Here is a 19,800-nt window from a genome sequence, read left to right as displayed (position 1 = left end):
CCTGCACCATGTAGCCCAGCACTCAAAGCTCTGTTCCCAAGAGGCCTCAAAAAGGATGGAGAGACGATATTTCTTCTTTACCTACCTTTGTGGTTCTCTTAGTGGCCTCTTCCCACCAATTGGTCATGAGGACTGACAGCATCTGTGCCCTTGGCCGCCTCAGGCACAAAACAGGCCACTGTTCTGCCCTCAGCCTGCAGCAAGCCCAGGCCAAAGTGTGTAGGAGAGTGGAGGGAGTGGGCTGTGTGGTTGTGTCAGTGGTTCTGACCCTGACTGTCCATGAGAACCCCTGGGGAATTGCTGCTGCCTGGGTCGACCCAGCATCTCTGGGGTAAGGGCTCAGGCGTCGGCACTCTTTAGAGCGTCCTAGGTCTCTTCTGTGCAGCCAGTCCAGAGGACCTCTGATAGATATGACAGTGAAATATTGCTAAAATAAACCTGTGTTGGTTTAGGGAATACTTACATATACATCTGTCTAGTAGAAGTATTAAGATGTGCAGTGGAACAAAATGAAACCCAGGAAAGTGGTTGTTTCCAGGTGCACGAAGCAGGGTGATAATATGGGGAGGGGTTGGTTGTCATGTTTCGTTTCTTGAGCAGAGTAGTGGGAACATGGTATTATTTCATATTTTTCGGTTTGGTTGAAATAGTTCATCGTTAAGTTAATGGGAAAAAAAATCATGGATTTTTTGGTCAGATAAACCTTGGGTTTTAAGTTCACTTCTGCCATTAACTAGCTGTGTGACTGGGGCAAGTACTTAACCTCTCTGTTCAGGAGAGGTGGTTTAGTCTCTCTGTTGTTTAGTCATCTGTAAAATGGGGCTCCCAGGGCTACGTGAGGATTACCTGTGAAGTTCTAACATTCCTGCCCGTCTTCGCCCTGAGTGTGCCTGCGAGACTTCAGACCAAGACTGACCCTCCGGCTGGGGCACACTGCTCACTTCCCCTGGGCCTCAGACTTCTCCAGCACAGAAGGGTGGCACCCTCTCCTTAGGCAGGGGGCCCCAGAGACAGCGTTAGAGCATGAAACACCTGTTCCTTGTACGTTTCTTTGTGGGAGTAGGAGGAGGGATGACTCCAGGGGAAGGCAGTGTAGCCCCCCACCCCACCCCCTCATCATTTCTAGATCCCCTCTCAGCTGAGGGGTGGAGCAGGGCAGTGGGGAGTGAAGGAAACAGCTCTGAGAAGGTAACATAGAAGGAGACCTACAAAGGACATTAGGAAGGTAATGAGGGAGGGAGGAGCCTGGTCCCCACACTGAGGGAATGCCTAGGGCTAGATGGGTCTGTGGCTTCTGGAGGGAGAGCAGCTAGAGAAAGGGTCCCCTCCTTTGACATCCTCTTCTCACAGGAATGCAGGTTTGGGGCTGCACATGGGCATTTGCATTTTGGTGCATCCAGGCAGCCTCTTCCCTAGGAAGATGGGAGCCTGGGAGTCCCATCACGGCCCCAGGCAGGCAGGCTGTCTGCACATATGTGCACCCTCTCTCACACCTGCAACACATACCCATATGTGTGTGCCAGGCCTGGCTGTGGAGTAGGGAAAGGAACTCAGACACCATTCTCATTGGACAAGCTTAAAACACAACGTGGCTCATTTTTATTGTATCTCAGAAAAAAAAAACATTCCCTTCAGAAGGAAAGGCAGTTAGATAGGGCCTCTACCTGGGCAGCTCTGAGCTCCCCAGGCTAACCCATGCTGGCCAGCCCCGACATCCTCCCCTGCGCCCACGCTCTGGCACGGCTCCATTACAACTCGCTGTCCTCGAAGGAGACGTGCATGACAGCTCATGGCAGCGGGAGAGGGCTGCCTGGGTCTCCCTGGGCCAACTCCTGGTGCCAGGTTAGCAGCAGGGCTGAAACAGAGCCAGCAACCAGGCAGGGAAGATTAAAAGGGTTTCCTCACACTTACATTTTCTCCTGGAAAAAATAGTCAAACGCCACCTCTGAGCACAATAGCTCCTGAATCCTTGGAAAGTCTGGGGAGGGTGGTGTGTGTGTGGCAGGGGGGCCTTTTGGAACCACTCCCCAGCCTCAGGCCAGCCAACCTGCTCTGCCACAGCTGCTCTGCGGAGACAAGGTGGCACTTCTAGGTGCTTCTGGAGTTGGGGACCAGCCCTGGCCAGCCAAGATGCTCTCGTGCTGGGGCTCTGGCCTGATGCAGGGCCTCCCAGCATGAAACGTCCACTTCCTCGGACTCCAAACCCTTCCTTCTGGGCCTCATGCTGCTCCAGCCGGGGCTCCCTCCTCAGTCCAAAGTGGAAACCGGCCATGAGAAGGGTCTCCGGCACATGCACTCTTCTCTCAACGTGACTGGTTCCAGCAACCAGGAAGAGAAAGATTTCCTTCCCTTAGGAAGGGGCAGACTCAGTGGTTCATCAGGACACTCCTGCTCCATCCTGGGCTTGGGGACCCTCGAGGCCCAGGGACTCTGGGTGCTCTCCCTTGAGCTCCTGTCTGAGGAGCTCCACGTCTGGGAGGCCCATGTCCCGGTGGGACTCACGGGCACTCCCTCCACTCAGCAGCCCCAGGGTGTAGCCATTGGGTCGCCGCTCAGGCTGGGGGGCACTGCCGTTGGCCCACACCCCGGGAGGGTGGCCATTGAGGCGGAGGCTGATCTGCTCCGCGTCGCTACTGTGAGCTGCCAGGGCCCGGGCACTGGTGCCACCTGCTTTGAAGGGCTCCCGCTGCCTCAGGATGTGGCTGCGAATGATCTTGCGGAAGGTCTGGCGGAACTCGCGGATGCGGTAGGCATAGATGAAGGGATTCACCACGGAATTGGTGTGGGAGAGGATGATGGTCAGGTACATGAGCCAGGGTGGGGCGTGGCTGCACTTGGGACAGAAGAAGGTGAAGCAGTTGATGATGTGCAGAGGCAGCCAGCAGAGGGCGAAGAGCCCCACAATGATGGCCAGTGACTTGGCAGCGTGGACCTCCTTCTGCAGCGTGGACCGGGCTCGCTCCCCCGGCAGAGGCTGGCTCTCCATCTGCTTCAGCTGTCGCCGGGCTGCCAGGAAGATCCGCAAGTAGACACCCAGCATGAGCAGCAGGGGCACCAGGACACAAGCAAAGAAGTTGTAGTACACCATGTAGTTCATGGGGACCACGTCCTCAAAGAGACAGGCCACCTGGCCCACCCTGCAGCCCTGCGAGTGGTTTCTGCCCTCCTGCTGACTGCAGTTGTTCCAGCCTAGCATGGGAGTCAGGCCGATGGCAAATGATAGCACCCAGCAGACTGCAATGATGCCCTTGGCCCTCGTGCCTGTCACCAAGCCATTGTACCTGGGGAGAGGAGACCAGCATCAGAGGCCTGGGAAACCAGGGCTTAGGAAGGGCCAAGAGTCAGAAACCCAGAGCAGCAACCTGTACCTCATCCACTGGCTGTGAGGTCTTGGACCAGTCACTTCCTGCCTCCTAGCCTCAGTATCCTCTTCTGTTCAGAGGAGGGCCAAGCCTGGCCTTTTCTCACAGGAGGTAACAGGAGAGCAGGCACCCTGGAAAGGGAGACCACTGCACGGACGTCCAGATGATTTTTGAATAGTATTACGAGTAGTCCTGGGACTTAATTAGTTTGGTTTGAAGGAATTAGTAAGTGATTCTGGGGGGGTGAGGAGGGGAGAAGTTACAACCTCCATGTTGATCTCAGTCGATGCTACAGTGGGCGTCCCTTTATTTAGAGTGGGAACGGGTCAGGAGGGTACTCGCTGGCTGGGAACCAAACCAGCCAGATCAAACCTGTAGGTGGTTCACATCTCTTGTGCTTATGCTCTTCCTTCCCCACTTGACTTAGGGTCTCCAGAAGCCCCTAAGGAGAGGTGGGACAGGTGGGAAAAGGAGGGGTGGAGGTCCCGGGCCAAATGAGATACCCCCTCTCCCTTCCAAATTCACCCACAGCCCTCTGGAGAGAGATGAGATCAGTATGTCTTAACATTTATATAAGCCTTAACATTCAAGAGGAAAGAGTTGCATGAGATTCTAAGGTCCAGAGAGGAGAAGTAGTCTGCCCCAAATCATTCAGTACTCTAGAGCACCAGACTCAGTTCCAGACTCGGGGAGTGGCCTGATCTGCTGGCTCAGAAGCTGACCTCAGGCCAACAAAAAAGGGTGGTATCGTTTTTATTAAAAGAAAGGGCAATCAAAAAATCATCTCCCTGACTGAGGAAGGTGACCTCAGTTATCTCTGAGGGATGACTTTGCATTTAACGGTTTTGATTCCGGCAACACCAGACTGCCTTCCTCTGTACCTAGTAAACCCTACCCATCCTTTCTAAGTTCAGGTTAGACAGATCTCAGAGAAGTTTACTACCCAAGCTCAACTAATCCCTACCCAATCTGGGCTCCCAAGGCTGGGGGCCCCTTGGGTCCCTATATCCATCGCTGCATTACCATCACTGAGACAGGACATAGTAGGTGTCAAGGAAAAACATGCTTAATTCTGGAGCTGGAAGTATCCATAGAAACTAGTCCATGGGGTAGCAAACACAGGGGCCTAGAGGTTACAAATGTGTGAGGCAGGCAGGCTGGTGGGTATTTACCCTGTGTGCAGGAGGCAGCTGATACCACTCAGCCACCCCCTCTCCCACCCCCACCATTTAAACTTGCCCAGTGCTGCCAGATCTCAGGAGGGTCTGGGAGCTGATTTTTCTGGGTAAAACCTCCCATGGTTTAAATTTTGTCAACTGATTCAAATTAAGGGAAAAAAAACCACGGTGGCCTCTGACCTCTAGTCTATTCCAACCCTCTCGTTTTATAGGTAGAGAAACTGAGGCCCAAGGAGAGGAATGGACTGGCCCGGACATTCCAGGAATCCAGAGGCAACTCGGGCCAAGGTAACTTCCTCATTTCTGAACCCAAACAGTAACCTAGCAGGACTGTTCTCCCGAGCTCTGCAGCCCCATTCACTGGGGGCTTGGGTGCCTGCAGCAGGAAGAGGGTCGTGGACTTGCCCATTTCTGTCAAGCCACAGAGAGCCTATACTGCCCTATTTCCTGTTCTGGAGCTTCAAACGTGAGGTCACAGGTTTTTTTTTTTTCCATTTATTACTTATATAGCACTTGCTCTGTGCCAGGCACTGTTTTTAGTACTCTACAAATAGTAATTTATATGATCTGATTGAATAAGAGGCTGTTTTAATGTGTTTGGCTGCACTGGGTCTTAGTTGCAGCATGTGGCATCTTCATCGTGGCACGTGGGCCCTTAGTTGTGGCATGTGGGATCTAGTTCCCTGACCAGGGATCGAACCTGGGCCCCCTGCATTGTGAGCTCGGAGTCTTAACCGCTGGGCACCAGGGAAGTCCCAGGAGGCTATTTTAATGTTGATATTTTTCTGAAGAAAAGCATATTCCCTCTGGGTTCTAGCGATGGTGCATTCTTGTTTAGCCATGTTGTCACTGCGTCTCTGAGCCTCAGTTTCCCTATCTGTAAAATGGGACTAAGAATCTGGGGCTTGTGAGCACTGTCGCATGAGGGCAGATTGTAGAATTGTTGGGTGAAAATTATAGGGAGATGGATTGTGGCTCAGGGTAAATGAGCTATTCACAGGAGAAATGGACTGCCTCAGGCAGTGGTGAAGCTCCTGTCATTTGAGGCAGTCAAGCAGAAGCAAGCAGTAATAGGGATGGTGTAGAAGATCCTGGAGGCCACCTGCTTTGGGGATTTTCAAATTGTTCTCCAGCAGCAACCCTTCTCACCTGCATTCCCAGGCAATCACAGAATTGGAGCTGCTGAGGAAGAGAGGAGGCTTAATAATATTCACTGAACGAATGAACTGGGGGGGAAGCCAGGGCCCAGCCTGAAGGCTTCTGGGGACACGGTTTGAAAATTCCTGTTTTGTCCACTTGTCTACATTTAGATGAGGAAACCTAGGAGAGGAAGTCTGCCACTGCATTCTGAAAAGAAAGCTCCTCCTGTCCTGGGGACAGAAACAGAAACACATTGATAGCACTTGTCTCTGTATGCAAAGGATGTCTGGAAGGATTCCCAACACTGCCTTCCAGGAAGGGAGCTGAGGTGGGGCAAGGGGGACAATTCTTTACCATATATGCTTTTGTTCTTTTTTGATGTTGTAATACATGCAGGTATTATTTATTTTAAAAAGATACCAAACAGATTAATTTTGTTATTGGAAAGAAAGCCTCTTAGGCTTAGAGCCCTGGACCCAGGCTCCCAGGGGACTGGATCAACATTAGGGCCCAGATGGAACCATGGCCAAGCCACAGCCTGGCCCAGCAGCATCTCCCATCCCCTGAGCTGTGTCTGTGACTAAGGCAGTCACATCTTGCCCTCCTGGGCCTCAGACATAGACTGCCTGCCTGGTGGAGGGGGTGCCAAGGCCATCCAGGGTCATGCTCTGCTGTTCTGGGGAGCCCAGAAGTGTCATAGGAAGCCAGTGCCAGAACCACATCCCCCGCGTTTAGAGGTGTTTCTGCATCCCTATGTCCTCCAGCTCACAGGCTGCCCCTTCCTGGGGGCTCCCCATTACATTGGGGGCTTACCCTATGATCCAATAGTACCCCCCACAATTCAGGTTAGGGCTTCCCGTGCATTTGCCCTTCAGTCAGGAGAAGGCGGAGCTTTCCTAAGTTGTCCAAAGGAGCCACTGACCTACAGCTAAAACCCAAACTCCCTCCCAAGCATGGGAAGGCCTGAGCCAGCCTCACAGCCTCCCTGTAGGCCTGTTCTCCTCTCTGTCACCTCTCCCTGGCCCAGAGCCCACATGCTTATTCCTTCCCTGTGGCCTTTGTCCAGGCTTGGCCCCCTTCTGTTACCCCTTTCCCCACACACGCCAATGCCCATTCCAACGCATCCCCAGCAACCCATGGCGTCACCTCCTGCAGGGAGTCCTCTCTCCCAATCCTGCCCCCTTAGAAGCCAGGGTACTCAGGTTTTGTTCCCTGGGGCAGTTCACCACACAGGACTCTGCTGCCCCATACGAAGGCCTGTTTCCCGAAGGGAGAGAGCAGTCAGAAGGGGCTAAAGTGAGAGATGGGAGACAACGGGTGTGGAATTCCCCTGGGAAAAGAAAGCCTTTGTCACCCTGGGAATTCTGTCCTCTGGGGACATGGAGAGCTCCCATCCCTGCCTCTGTCCAGGCCCTGCCCTAGCCCAGTAGGGTCCGTGCACTTGGGAAGGAGCACATAAGATTTTTCTGAAACTGAATTCTTTTTAAAAAAAAAGAAAAATTAATGGTGAACGGTGCAGGCCTGGAGCTAGGCATCCAGAGCATCGGTCAGAGGCTGGACTTCAGGTTAGCCAAATGGACTTACTGAGTGGATCAGGAAACAGCACACAGGAGAGACTGGATTCCAGCTGGAAGGGGACAGAGGAAGGGGGGCAGGAATGGGCACCCTGAGCCAGGCAGCAGTCCCAGAGCTGCCCCGGGTTACCATCTGCCTCCATCTAGTCCCCACTCATGCCCAGCTTGCTCTCAGGAGCCCCACAGGACAACTTTACACACCTCGTTCTCCCAGCCCTCGCCAGCCCAGTACCCTTGAGGAAGAGGAAAGTGGAGGGACCCAAGGGGACCTGGAGCAGGGTGAAGGGCCCTGGAGTCCCCGCGTCCGGAGACACTTTTCCTTCTCTGGCTCTGGCCTCCCCACGAGTAACAGGAGGGTCATAACATCCTCCCGGCCACAATGCCGGCTGAGAAGACCAAAGGAGACGCTGAGCCAACATCCTCTGGCAAACGTGGAGCTCTCTGCCCCAAGCAGGGTTGAGCATCATCACCACCGTCATCCCATTGGCTCCCTAACCCAAGACAGCCAGGCTGACCCTTCTAAGCCCTATCAAGTGGAGCTCAAATGGCCAAGGTCTGGGTGGAACTAGGTCCTGCTCTGGAAGACTGTGGGAGTTGGGCAGGCAGATGGGGTTGGGAGGGGGGGCCAGGTCCATAGCTCTGAACCTCCAGCAGCTTCAGAAAGACCTGAATCTCCATCCACCCCACCCTGCCATCCTTCCTCAGGGACCCATCACTCCAGTCCACTCACTGGGCCCTCAGAACACCTTTGTGAGCTCAGAGGGATAGAGACCTGGCCCCTTTTATAGATGAAAAATGGGCCCAGAGAGAGGCAGCTGACTTTCCACAGTCACACAGCGCGTCCCATCCTCTTGCATCAGGGAGGATGGGACTTTTGACTCTTGAAAAACAGAGACAAGAAAAAGAAGCCAAGGAAGGCCCTTTAGATTGAGATCAGCAGCTCTGATCTCTCCCTCGAATCTACTGCTCCTTGAATCAGGAAGAAATTGAGAACGACACCTCTGCTCCCCACTGAACATTCTGCCAGGGCCGGCCCGGCCCAGCCCACACTGGCCTGGCCCCGAAGTGGACACCAATCAATCAGCCTGGGAGCCCTAAGGCCTCTGTGTCCTGGTCGAGCCTGGACTCTGGCTCTGCCTGTTTAGGCTGGTCCTCTATTAGGACCAGCCAGAGTCCCCTTTTCTTTTGACAAGGGTCCTAGGCTGTCCCGAGACAAAGTATTCTGGGAGGGCCACACGGGGCCCAGGCTCCTTCCTTCATTTAAGCAGCATGATGAGGGTGTCTGCTTTTCCCTTAGAGCCCAGGTGGCCCAGGTTCTGGGAGACAGGGGCCACCCTATGACCAGCTCCCAGAAGACTGAAGTCACCGAGGGTGGCAGTCATGTTTCTTCCCAGGCCCAGTCCTGACTGTGCTACCAACTCATTGCGTAGCCCTGGGGGCTGACTCCCTTCTCTGAGCCTCATTTTTCCATCCATAAGATGAGAGGAAATGACCTCTAAGGGTGCCCCTGGGTTTGACACTCTGTATTTCCATTTGCTCATTGAGCCTGTTCCCTGTCCTGGCTGGGGCACCCTCAGCCCAGCGTGGAGCTGATGGGACTACTCTGGTTCAGAGAATTCGCCACTGGATGGGGGCACACCATCCTCTGAGACCTCCCTCAGGGCCTGCAGCCATCTAGGCTGTGGAACCCAGCTCCAGGGTGGAGGGGCGAGGAGGTGGGGCAGAAGGCCCCCAGGCTGGCCCCCAGGTGGGGAGGGACACTTACTAGCCCTGTCCATGGGTCGGTGGTGGTAGGTGGAGCCTGTCTTTAAGTGAACTCAGCCTCAGGGAAAGTCTTTGTTTACACAATACATGGCTGAAGTCATTTCACAAAAGTTTCACCATAAAAACCCCCATCCACCAGCCAGCTCCTGTCCCCCATGAACACTTGGTGACTGAGCAGCACAGAATTTGCATAGAGGTCCAAGTGACTCACGAAGGCATTTGACCAAGTCACTTCCCCTCTCTAGGTCATTTTCCTAATGTGCAAGCTGCAGGGCAGCTTGGAGGAGCTGGAGGAAGGCAGGCGGGTAGGTGGGCGGGCTTCTAGCTCTCAGGTCCTGTGGTTTCCCGTGGTGCCCACCCTGCCCCACTGTCATGCTGTGTGAAGAACGCCCCAGATGCACCCACCCAGGCCTGGGCTGCACACATCTGCCAATAGCCAAAACACGGCAGCCTCACCCATGTAGCCCAGGGGAGCCTGGGAAGGACCAGCCTGCCCTGTGCCCACAGGGATCAGCTGGTGTGGCACAAGTGCTGGCCATGTGCCAAGCCCTGGGCAGCCCCAGACTGAGCCCCATGGCCCTGTCCTCAGCTCAACACACTGACCCCAGACCAAATCCTGACCCCAAGTTCACCCTGACCCCTGGTTCACTCTGATCCTGGCACAGACCAGACCCTGACACAGGGAGCTTTTTCACAGATGTGGCCCCCAGCATGAGGTGTACCAGGGAAGAGAACGTGGCTCACCGGAGTGGGATGCGGATGGCGATGTAGCGGTCAATGGCGATGGCCAGGAGGCTGAAGATGGAACTCTGCGTGAGGACTAGCACGAAGCAGGCGAAGAAGAGGCAGCTGTGGCAGGCGGCACAGAACCCCGTGCTGATGGTTATGGCAAAAGGGATGGCAAGGACCCCCACGGCGATGTCGGCTGCCGCCAGGGATACCACAAAGTAGTTGGTGACGTTCTGCAGATTGCTGTTCAGCCACACAGCCCAGCACACCAGCACGTTGCCCAGGATGGCCAGCACGGCAATGGCCAGCTCCACCATGATGTACACCGAGGAGCCCATGTTGGGCACAGCTGCAGATGGGCAGGGTCAGCAAGGACGCAGGCCAGGCCAGCTCACGGTCCATAGCTGCAGCACAGCTGGCCTGCCCAGGCCCTGAGCCCCTTCACAGGAGCCAGGAGCGTCCCTGCCGTTGGGGGGGCCCCCCAAGGGCTTTTCACAGCCAACTCCGAGTCTTCAGAAACCAGGCCCTCTCCAGGGGCTCTGGCGGCATCTTGGCTCAGCTTAGCTTCAGAGTTCCTGTGGTACCTGCCAAGGGAGAAGCCACGTGAGGAGGTGGACCACTGGCAGGGGCACAGCTGAAGATTCCCAGGGGCAGCCCTCAGCCCCGGTTCCCCAACGCCCTCCCCACAGGCCAGGCATCAGCCTGAGGACGACCTACCGTGCCCTGCCTCTCCCACCTGAAACAGAGGGCCAGGGATCAACCCCAGTCTGTTTTTCTTCCAGAGGAGCCGAGAACTTTCAGAGTTGAGTCACTTGTGTTGGCCCCCAGGCTTAGCTTCTCAAGCCTTCTGGGGCAGCTCTGCCAGTTTCCTGGATCCCTGAGCTCACCACTACCCCATGACCCTCCCTCCTGGAAAGGCCTCCTTAACCCCTGGATCTCCCAGGGCCACCCACCTTCTCTCTCAGCCAGCTTCAGTCTGCTCCATCCCCCTGAGAGCGCTCCCCGGGGACTACCAGCACCTACCTATGCTGCCCGCATAAGGAACAGGCCCAGAGACCCCAGAGCTCTGATCTGGGAGGATCTGGTGGCCCTCTGGTCCTGTCTCCCACTGCTGGCAGGTAAGCCCTCTTGCCCTCACTGGTGGTGCTGCACAGAGTGTTGGAGCAGGCACAAAGGGAGCCCGCCCCTCAGCAGCCCCCGCCAGCTGACTGCACATCTGGGAGGGGCGGCCGCCTCGCCTCCCCCCTCACTCCCTCCTCCCACACCTGCTCCCCAGCCTGGCTGGTGCGCTCAGCCAGGCTTGCCTGGGGACTGCGGGCAACAATGTTCTTCCTTTCTGGGCCTCAGTTTCCCCACTGATACAGTGGGGAGGTTGGACCCCAGTAGCCTCTGGGGGCCATTGCAGCTCTCACCCATGATTCTATGAGAAGGGAGTGAACACATTTGAAAGGGCTCCCCCAGTCAAAATGTCATAGAAACGTAAAGAATTAGTGACACCCAGTAGAAGCAAACCCCCAGGGATCCCCCTTGAGCTTGTGAAACAGTCTCTATCGCCCCTGCCAGTCCAGGGGCCTCTCCCCATCACCTCTACCTCCCCCTTGTCACACTCACGTGTGCTGCCCAGCAGTGTCCTCCATGCCAAATCCACCCCCTCCTGCAGTCCTGGGCTTTCATGGTCCAGGTGCACATGGATAGTGGCTGCCGCCTGCCTGGGAACAAAAAGCCTGAAGCTGCCTTTCAGGCCCACATGTGGGCTCGGGGTTGCATCCCCCCTCTCTCTTCCAGGATACGAGGGATCAAGAGGACTGGCAACCTTGGGAGAAGTTTGCTTATTGTCCCTGCCTGTATTCCAAGGGCCAGGCTCCCCCCACCCTGTCCAGGAGGTGATTTAGAGCTGCAATAAATGACCCCAAGTTTCCTTCTAACTCCGATCTACCTCAGGTGGCAGGAGCTGGGTGGGCACGGAGAGGTACAACAGAGAGGTGTCCCCCATGCCCACTGGGAGGCTTGGAGGGGAGTGCCCAGCCCCAGGAAGCCGGAGAGAGAAGAGGAGGCCGAGCTCCTGAGAACCCAAGGGGTTCCTGCAGCCCACGTCTTCTCCCAGGCCTGGCAGGAGCCTGCCTCCAAGGGGCCATGGACAAGTCCCACTGAGCCCCTGCTGTGCACAGGGCATTTGCCAGCCAGCTACTTACAAAGCATGTCACTGGCGGAGGTAGGGCAGACCAAGTCTCCTGGTGCCAACTCTGGCCACACAGTGTCCCTTGGTGTTCCCGGCCTGCAGCCCAGAGTAGCATTCACCAGGGGCACCCTGACTGCAGAGGCTATGTGTCCAGTGTCTCGTCCTCGTTCTGCAGGAGTGAAGTGACAGCCCCAGAGCTGCCTCCCATCTGGGGGCCTCCCAGGTTCAGCACCACCAGCAGCGGGCCACTGTCCAGTCAGGCCCAGCAAGCCCCAGGGACCCTGCCTCCTACCACCAGTGAGCCACCCATCCACCTTCCTGGCCTCCGGACAACCCCCTGCCATCCTTCTTACCCTGGCCTCAGCCTCTCCTGGGGAATCTGCATTGACAGAGACACAGCCTCTGCCAGTCCAACCAGCCCAGGCTAGAAACCTGACTTGGCCCTAGGCCATCATCCAGATTCAGAGGGTGCTTCCCAGGGTCAGATAAGGTGGGGCCACCAGTGATCCACCTGACCCAGATAAGTACCACGTTTTTGTGGAGCTGAACGTGGGCTGTCTGGCCCCACTGCCTGGAGCCCTACTGATGGGGTCACATCATTAGCATCTGCCCTGGATGTTGGGCTGACTCCATGTGGGCTGGGATGCCCAGCATAGAAGGGTGTTTGGGGACCCTAACCCAAGCCCTCTGTTTGGTGAGGTTCTCCTGGCAGACTCGGGACCCCTAAATCCTTGGGGCTTCCCCATCACCTTCTGTACTGTGGGCTCTCAGGCCTCACAGCACCTGGTACCAGCACCCTTCCTGACTAAGCTGAAGGCACCTTCCTACTGTCCAGCAAGCCTTGGGTACCTTCCCAGTCTCACTGGATACAACAGACCCTCCAGCCCAGGTCAGCCCTGCAAGGAGCCAGACACACCCCTGCCAGCTGGGTCTGGAAGGCTGCCTCCCTGCACACTGGGCTCCCCATCAGCCTTCTACAGCTTTCCTGCAGGCCCTCCAGCAGCTGCCAGCACATCCCGGGTTGAAGCTTGCCTGGCCACACAGGCAACCTGGTTATCTGCCAGACTAGAATCTCCCAGCCCCAAGCAGAGCACATCAGTGGAGCCCAGGGCACCGCGGGGTGAGCAGGGCACGGAGGTAGCTGGGAGGAGGTTGAAGCTTCCCAGCTGTCAGACCGCAAATCAGCCCAGGGTTGGGGGTGCCCTAACTTGGGGCCTTCGCCAGAGTTTTGTAGTAAAATGCTCCCATGATGGCCTGTTTTAAGGTACTAATGAGTCACTGACAGGAACTGGGAATCAACGTACACAGTCAGCTGGGGAAAACAAGGCTCCAGCCACCACTGAGCCACCAAGCCCTGTGCTCTCCCAGGGCCCACCTGCCTGGACTCCACTCCAGACCCTCTACAATAGTTTGCACGGCCTGCTTGGGAGCTCAGGAAATGAGGGTGCAGAGGTCTGTGGGTCATCTGTGTTCTCACTGGCTGGCCCCATGAACTTCACTCTACAGATGAGGAAGCTAAGGCTCAAAGAGGCTAATGCCCTCCCAGCTTTACCATGAGCATAAAAGGGTGGAACAGAGCTGGGGGAATGCCCATGAAAAACAGCAGCAGCAAGATTTCCTAGGGCCTCCTGGCCCCTCTCTGCTTTCCTTCAGAGGCCTCCTAGAGCAAGAGTGACAGGAAGGTTGGAGGCCCAGGGGGAGGGGGCTGGGGGCGGGGCCAGGATCTGGCAATTTCCTGTTCCTCTCTGTTGGCTCTAATTAATCCTTGAGTCATCTGTTGCTAGCCAAGAGGGGAAATGAAATATTAATAATGTAATATTTCCTTGTGATTGTCCCTTATTGGGGACAGGGCAGAGGGCAGAAGCCATCCCATACAGATCAGAGTTACATGCTGGGGAAGGTGCATGATAAGCCTCAAAAGGACAAACCCACAGGATTCCCCAGCAGTTAGACTCAAAACTGCTGCTGCTTCCCGCCTTTCTCCTTACCCTCACCAGTCTGGCCACTTTAATTAAAACTCCATTTAATCAAACCCGCACATTTCCTGGCTCCTTGTACATCAGACTAGCAAGGCTTTCTGTACACATGCCCACATGGTGGCTGTACCCCCCAGAGCCCGGTGGATAGAAGTGCCCGCCAACTTCCAGGCAGGACCCTGCACACCTGCTCCTGAGTGCAGCTAAGGGCAATGTACCAAGGCCAGCCTAGCGCCTTGTGCCTGTTGCAGCCACACTGGGCCTGTTCCTGGGTTCCAGAATCCCAGCCTGAGAATCCTCCACTACTTTCTCACAGCAGATGTTTCCAAGTACCTACTCTGTGCCAGGCAGCATCCCAGCTGCTACAGCACAGGGAGCTTTGTGCCACCTGCTGCTGAGCCTGACCCCAACAGGCCCTGAGCCCACAGTGGGGGGCCTTAAGGCAGAGTTGTCCCAGGAGACTGTCCTGAGAGCTGGCTACTACCCAGGTGTGCAGGTCACTCCCCACTTCCAAGACCTCAATATAGAGATTAATTCATTCCAGAGATGAAGATAATATAGTAATCTAATAATTTTCAAAGACATTTAGGATCTTCAAAGAGATAAAGGAGTAGTATCCATAAACAAGAATGAGAATTATTGGCAGAACCAAAACAAGAACAGGCAAATATGAACGAGAAATAATATAAAAATCCTGGAAATGAAAAACAGAAGGATTGAGGAGAACACAATTGATGTGTTGTCATGTGCATACAGTTTGAGGAGACAGTTGGGGATCTGAAGACCGCACTGTGGAATTCTCACCCAAACCTCAGAGCAGGTAGTTGAAAGAAATGGAAGGTAGACTGAGCAGCAGCACCTCAGTGGGAAGGGAACTCAGTGGGAGAGTGGAGAGGTCAACAAGCAAAGGAGAACTAGCTGGACAGGCAGCTCAGCTCTGCCCCAACCACAAGCCCTCCAGTGGCCTTTAGAGTGGCCCAGGCCTGGGCACAAGACTCCCAAACCCCAGGACCCTGGGACCGGCCAGGCCCCTCTCCGAACCCATCAATGAGAGCAGGGCCATCTCCAGTGTTGCCTGGAGGTGAGCATCCTCTGTGTCATGGCACATCTTCCCTCCCTCTCTCCCTCCCTGCAGGGTTGCTAGCAGCTCCAACTTCAGGAACCTTGTGAGGGCTGGGCCCAGGTACCCTGGCAGGCACCAGTGGTGTCCCTTCCCCCACGGCCCCTGGGGTGTGCAGCTGCTGCTTTCAGAGCCTGGGGGCAGGATGTGGGCAGGACTGGGGCTGAGAGCCTACTCCCTGCACTGAGCCCAGCCCCCAGAGCAGCCTCCACATCAGCAACGCCTGGAGCCGCAGGGCCTTTCTCCCTGCTGGGGGCCCAGAATCCCCCTTCCACCCCCTCGTGTCCAGGCCAGATGCCAGAGAGGCCACAGGCCCTGCCTCTTCCCAGCCTGACGTGGCCACTCACCCCCATGGGCTGCCTCACCTGACTCCCCCCTCCAAGGGGCCACTCCACACACAAAGTGCTACGTGCCCACCCTGTGTTGCAAGGAACCCAGATGGGGTCCCACTCCTGCTCCATCCCACACTCCCTGAGACCCTGAGCAAGAGGCTTCCCCTCTGGTACAGCAGGCCACAGTGAGACAACCTCCTCACCCACGTGGCTCAGCACCCACACCTCTCAAGTGAATCTTCTACTGGCATGACGACAGGCACTACCATGCCTGAAGAGGTCAAGATGGGGGGGGCTTCTAAATGGCCCTGAGAACATAGACCCTAGTGGGCCTGGGGTGGGACCCTGACAGAAGGCTGGCCTGCTGAAGGGGCAATGCCAGGTGCACAGCCTCAGGAGCTCCCAGAGGGTGGGTATGCTGAGGATGGGAGGCAGGCAGACCCACTTCTGGGGTCCCTGGGATGAAGATGTGATGATGCAGCCCTGGAGGCTGAAAGGAGAGAGCAAGAGGGTCAGCCAGACCAACTCCAGCACGGCCCTGCCACTGCTCCCTGGTCACTCAGTGGCCTCTGGTACCTGGCTTACGGTTTGCAGAGGCCACTGAGGGGCCAGAGGTGAATGCTCTGTGACAGATGGGCAGACACATACCAGCCCTGGGGGCCTCTGGGCAGAAACCATTACCCTGACAGCAGGGAGGCACCAGAGTGGCACTGACTGCCTCTCCATGGCGCACCAAGGCAGCCTTTCTTCCAGGTGACAGCTGGGCTGACGCGAGCAGCAGCAGAGGTGGGAACCGCAGAAAGACCCTGCCCAGCAACTTCTGAAACAAGCTTGTCCTATGGAAGGGGTTGTGGGCCAGAGGAGTCTGGAAGGGCTCTCAGGGGAGGGGGTATTCATGCTGGATTTGAAGGGTCAGGGAAGAGAGGAAAGGAGATTCCAGGCAAAGGCAACAGTCTGTGCAAGGCCCAGAGGCATGCCAGAGAAGGCCTGCGGGGGTCCTGGAAAGCTGAAGCCTCCTGCCTTCCCTCCCCCATCTCCCCCATCCACCATCCTGCTCCCCCAGCTAGAGTGAGGGCAGCTGAGCTTCTCCAGTCCCCATCAGGAGTCAGGATCCCATGGCTTCCACACTGTAGGGGCCCCTTGCATGATTCTGTGGGCAAGGGCTGGGGGACCTCTGCCACTAAACTGCTCCTTCCCACCACCCAGAGCTCCCAGCCCTGTCCGGGAGGTGAGCAGTCTCTTGCGAGGGCTCCCTGCATCCCAGCTCTGAACTCCTGCCATTCCTCACTTCCCTTCCCCCATCTGGGCCCAGCACAGACTTCCAGGGGCCCACCCTTAGCACCGCACTCCCACTGCTCCCTTCAGCCTCCAGACCATGGGGCAAACCCTCCCTTCTGTGGCCGCCAACATTTCCCAGGCCCAGATCCTTCCCTAGGGGCCGGAGCTCATCCTTTTGTCAACTTAGCACCTGACACCAGTGATCTCCTCAGGGTCCCCTGACACACACACCAAAACAACTTCTCAGCCCATCCTTCAAGCCCTTGCCTTCCCTCAGGCTGTGCTCGCCTTGGCTCTCATGTGTACACATCTTTCAGCAGACAGGACTGACCCCCACAAGACACTTGGGGTGGCAGTTCCAGCTCACTCAGAGTCAGGTGGCTCAGGAGTCAGGCAGGTTAAACGGGAGCAGGAGTTGCTGAGGGATTTCAGGTCACTGCTGAGGGCCACCAGGCGCTGTGGTCCTACACAGCAGACCTAGAGGCCCTACATTTTGCAGGGTGTGATGCCAGGTGCTTGCTCCCAATCCAACTCCAGTCCACATGTCCCTCGGCCAACAGCGATCTCTTGTGGTGTCCCCCCCAACCCCATAAGGCTAAGAGCCTCCCTCCCAGGTTCCCAAGCTCAAGCACAGATCCCAATCTGTCCCCCACAACCAATGCCTATCTCTCATTTACTCTCCACCGCAACCCTCGTTAAGCATTGCTTGCACCATCAGGCTTATTTTACAGATGAGAAGGCAGGTTTGCTGGGGCAATGACTGGCCCAGGGCTGCTCAGCAAGTGAATCAAGACTAGAACCCAGGTTTGGGCATGGAAGTCTCTGGGCCGTTGGGTTGCCTCTGAAGCCAGCCATTGCCCTCTTAGGCTGTGGATTCCTGGGGGCAGGACCAGTGTGTGGTCAGAGACCTGCACTTCCCAGGCCAGTGTGAGGAAGGCAACACACACGTCCACCAAAACCCACCTGGCCCAAAGCCTGTCTCCTGCCAGCCATGTCTGGGCTGCCCTCAGCCTCCCTGAGGCGATGAACAGAGAAGCCAGCTTAGCCCAGAATCTGGTCTGCAATGAGGGGATAGGGAGGGAGGGGCAGTGGCCCAAGAGACACCAGGACCTGGGAGAGCCAGGGAAACCCTAAAGGGCAAGAGTAGAGCAAGGAGGTGTGGACAAGCCTCAGCGAGGAGCTCCCGCCATGGACCAGAACCTGGGAGGGGGCCTGGCCCATAGGGCAGAGCCTTTCCAGCCCATCCAAGGCATCTAGGACCAGACCCCGCAGGACTAAGGAGGCAGCCCCTGATGCCACACAGCCTCCCTAGCCCACTGTGCTCCCAAGAACTCTCCATCATGGGCCCCAGGACCAGGACACGCAGGGGCAGCCCTAGCGGCATAGAGGTGACATGGATTGTCTTCTGAGGGTGCAGAGGCTGGGAGTCGATGGAAGCTGGATAGCAGAGGCCAAGGAGAGGGCAGCCTGAGCTCCAGGTGGGAAAGGAGCACAGGCCTGTGGGTGGAAGCGGGCCTAGGTGCCGCCTGAGATGGGGAGGGAGAACCGGCACAAGGGGCCGCCCTAGTCCTCCCCCAGGGGTCAGCTCCAGTCCAGAGAAAAGGGGGTGGGGACTTCTCTCTTCTCTTTTCTCCCCTGCGGAGCCCTCGGCCTCCGCCTTCCTCCCATTGTACAGTCGGGGAAATTGAAGTCTAAAGCGCGGTGGCCGCGCCCGCAACGCAGACATCTCTGCTCCGCTGGCCCCGGCCCCTCCTTGATCCCCTGGGCATCCCGCGCCAAGTCCCTCGGGGACCGCCACCATTCCCGCAATTCCTACGTCGGCTCAGGGCAGCCCGGCGGACGGCCAGGACAGTCCGAGGCGCGCCCCCAACCCTGGCCTCTCCTGGGACCCCCTAAGTCCGGTTCCCGCCACCAATGCCCACTGGACGCGCCCGCGCTCGGCCGGCGTTCGACTCCCCCTTTCTCGCTGCGCCCCAGGCGCTCGGACGCCGTCTGCTCACCCAGCTTCCCGGGAACACCTGGACGTTCGGCAGCTCCACCTGTGGAAGTTCTCGTCTGCGGGGTCCGGCCCGCCCTGCTCAGGCCGGCCTCTGCCTCGAGCCCAGCCAGGCCAGGGCGCGCCCCGAGGGCTCATAGAGTACCCGGGCGGCCCGTGGCCCAGAACGCACCGGCGAGGTTCCCGCCCCTGCCGCTGGGGCCGCGCTCTCTCGCCCCTTCCCCTCCCCGCTTACCCTGCGCACCTTCCGGTCCATTTCAGGGTGGCCCAGAGGGTCTGCGCACCGTCCCCCGACCGGGCTTAGAGCGACAGCCGCACTCGAGCCGCCCCTGCACCCGCTGTTCCCGCCGCCGCCGCGGGCAGGGCTCGGACCCCGGCCCACGAACTCGCTCTCAGGTCGGCGGGAAGAGACGGAGCGGCGGGGCACCTGAGGAGGGGACCCGCGCCTCCCGCCCCCCAGTCCAGCAGCTTCCGACGGCCCCACGCTGCCCGGCCGCCCGCCCGGGACCCTGGGGACCCCGGACGCGGGACCCCACTGACCTGCTGCTAGCGCGCCGGCTCCCGCCGTCTCGGCGGCCGCTGGGTCTCCAGCTCCGGCCGCGCCGCCCGCGGGCGCCCCCTGCAGGGCGGCTTCCAGACCCGCGCGGTTCTCGCTCCGCCCCGCTGCGTGGGGAAACCGAGGCCAGGTGGCCCCGCCAGGGCGGCCAGCCCACAAGTCCGGCTGATGCCCGCCTCCCGCTCCGGCGCGCCCTCGCAGCTCTCGCGTCCGTTCAGGCCACTTCCCTCCGGACCACACCCCCTCCCCTTCGATGATTCTCTCACCCCTGGGTCCCAGAGCCACACTCCCTCCCCTCCTCCAAGAAGCCCCAGGCTGCCCCTGCCGCTTGGGTCCTCCCGGAGCCCTGCTGTCCCTCACATCGGAGCTGAGCGGGTCGGTACCCCTGTGTCATCCCGGGAAGCGTCCTGTGCCTGCTTCTCCTCAAATCTTTCCATGGATCCCCCAGTTCCTGAAGGAGAAAATTCGGCCTCATACCAGGGACCTCAGGGACACGCCTGCTAGTCCGGTCCACAGCCTTGCTCTCCCTCCCTAAGTCTGGTCCTGCGCTGCTGGGGGTGGAGGGTTGGTACCTCAGCTCAAAGATGCCTCTAAAGAAGTCAGCCCCAATTCCAGT

At 57.6% G+C, this 19,800-nt stretch overlaps 1 protein-coding gene and 1 long non-coding RNA gene across 2 annotated transcripts in view; one reads left to right on the top strand and one right to left on the bottom strand.

The window, feature by feature from the left end:
• LOC309831123 overlaps positions 1–4,829 on the top strand; it is a 46,051-nt gene extending 41,222 nt beyond the window's left edge. Inside the window, exon 3 of the long non-coding RNA XR_014297555.1 lies at positions 4,753–4,829. This is a non-coding gene — a long non-coding RNA (uncharacterized lncRNA). The remainder of the gene's footprint in view (positions 1–4,752) is intronic.
• On the bottom strand, positions 1,599–19,287 carry ADORA2A (adenosine A2a receptor). Its single transcript, XM_082668105.1, has 3 exons — positions 19,169–19,287; positions 9,763–10,331; positions 1,599–3,281 (listed from the first exon to the last, which is right to left on the bottom strand). Exons 2-3 carry the CDS (start codon positions 10,083–10,085, stop codon positions 2,378–2,380), a joined length of 1,227 nt encoding a protein of 408 aa, XP_082524231.1. The 5' UTR covers positions 10,086–10,331; positions 19,169–19,287; the 3' UTR covers positions 1,599–2,377.
• Positions 19,288–19,800: the final 513 nt, after the last annotated feature.

Source organism: Grampus griseus (assembly GCF_964374135.1).
Source record: "Grampus griseus genome assembly, chromosome: 12".
Lineage (NCBI taxonomy): Eukaryota > Metazoa > Chordata > Mammalia > Artiodactyla > Delphinidae > Grampus > Grampus griseus.
This window is presented reverse-complemented; position numbering and strand designations above follow the sequence as displayed.

Coding starts and splice junctions, on each gene's coding strand:
- ADORA2A (XM_082668105.1), bottom strand. CDS start 10,085: ATGGGCTCCTCGGTGTACATCATGGTGGAGCTGGCCATTGCCGTGCTG. Junction 3,282..9,762: donor GCCATCCGCATCCCACTCCG/GTGAGCCACGTT, acceptor TCCTCTCCCCAG/GTACAATGGCTTGGTGACAG.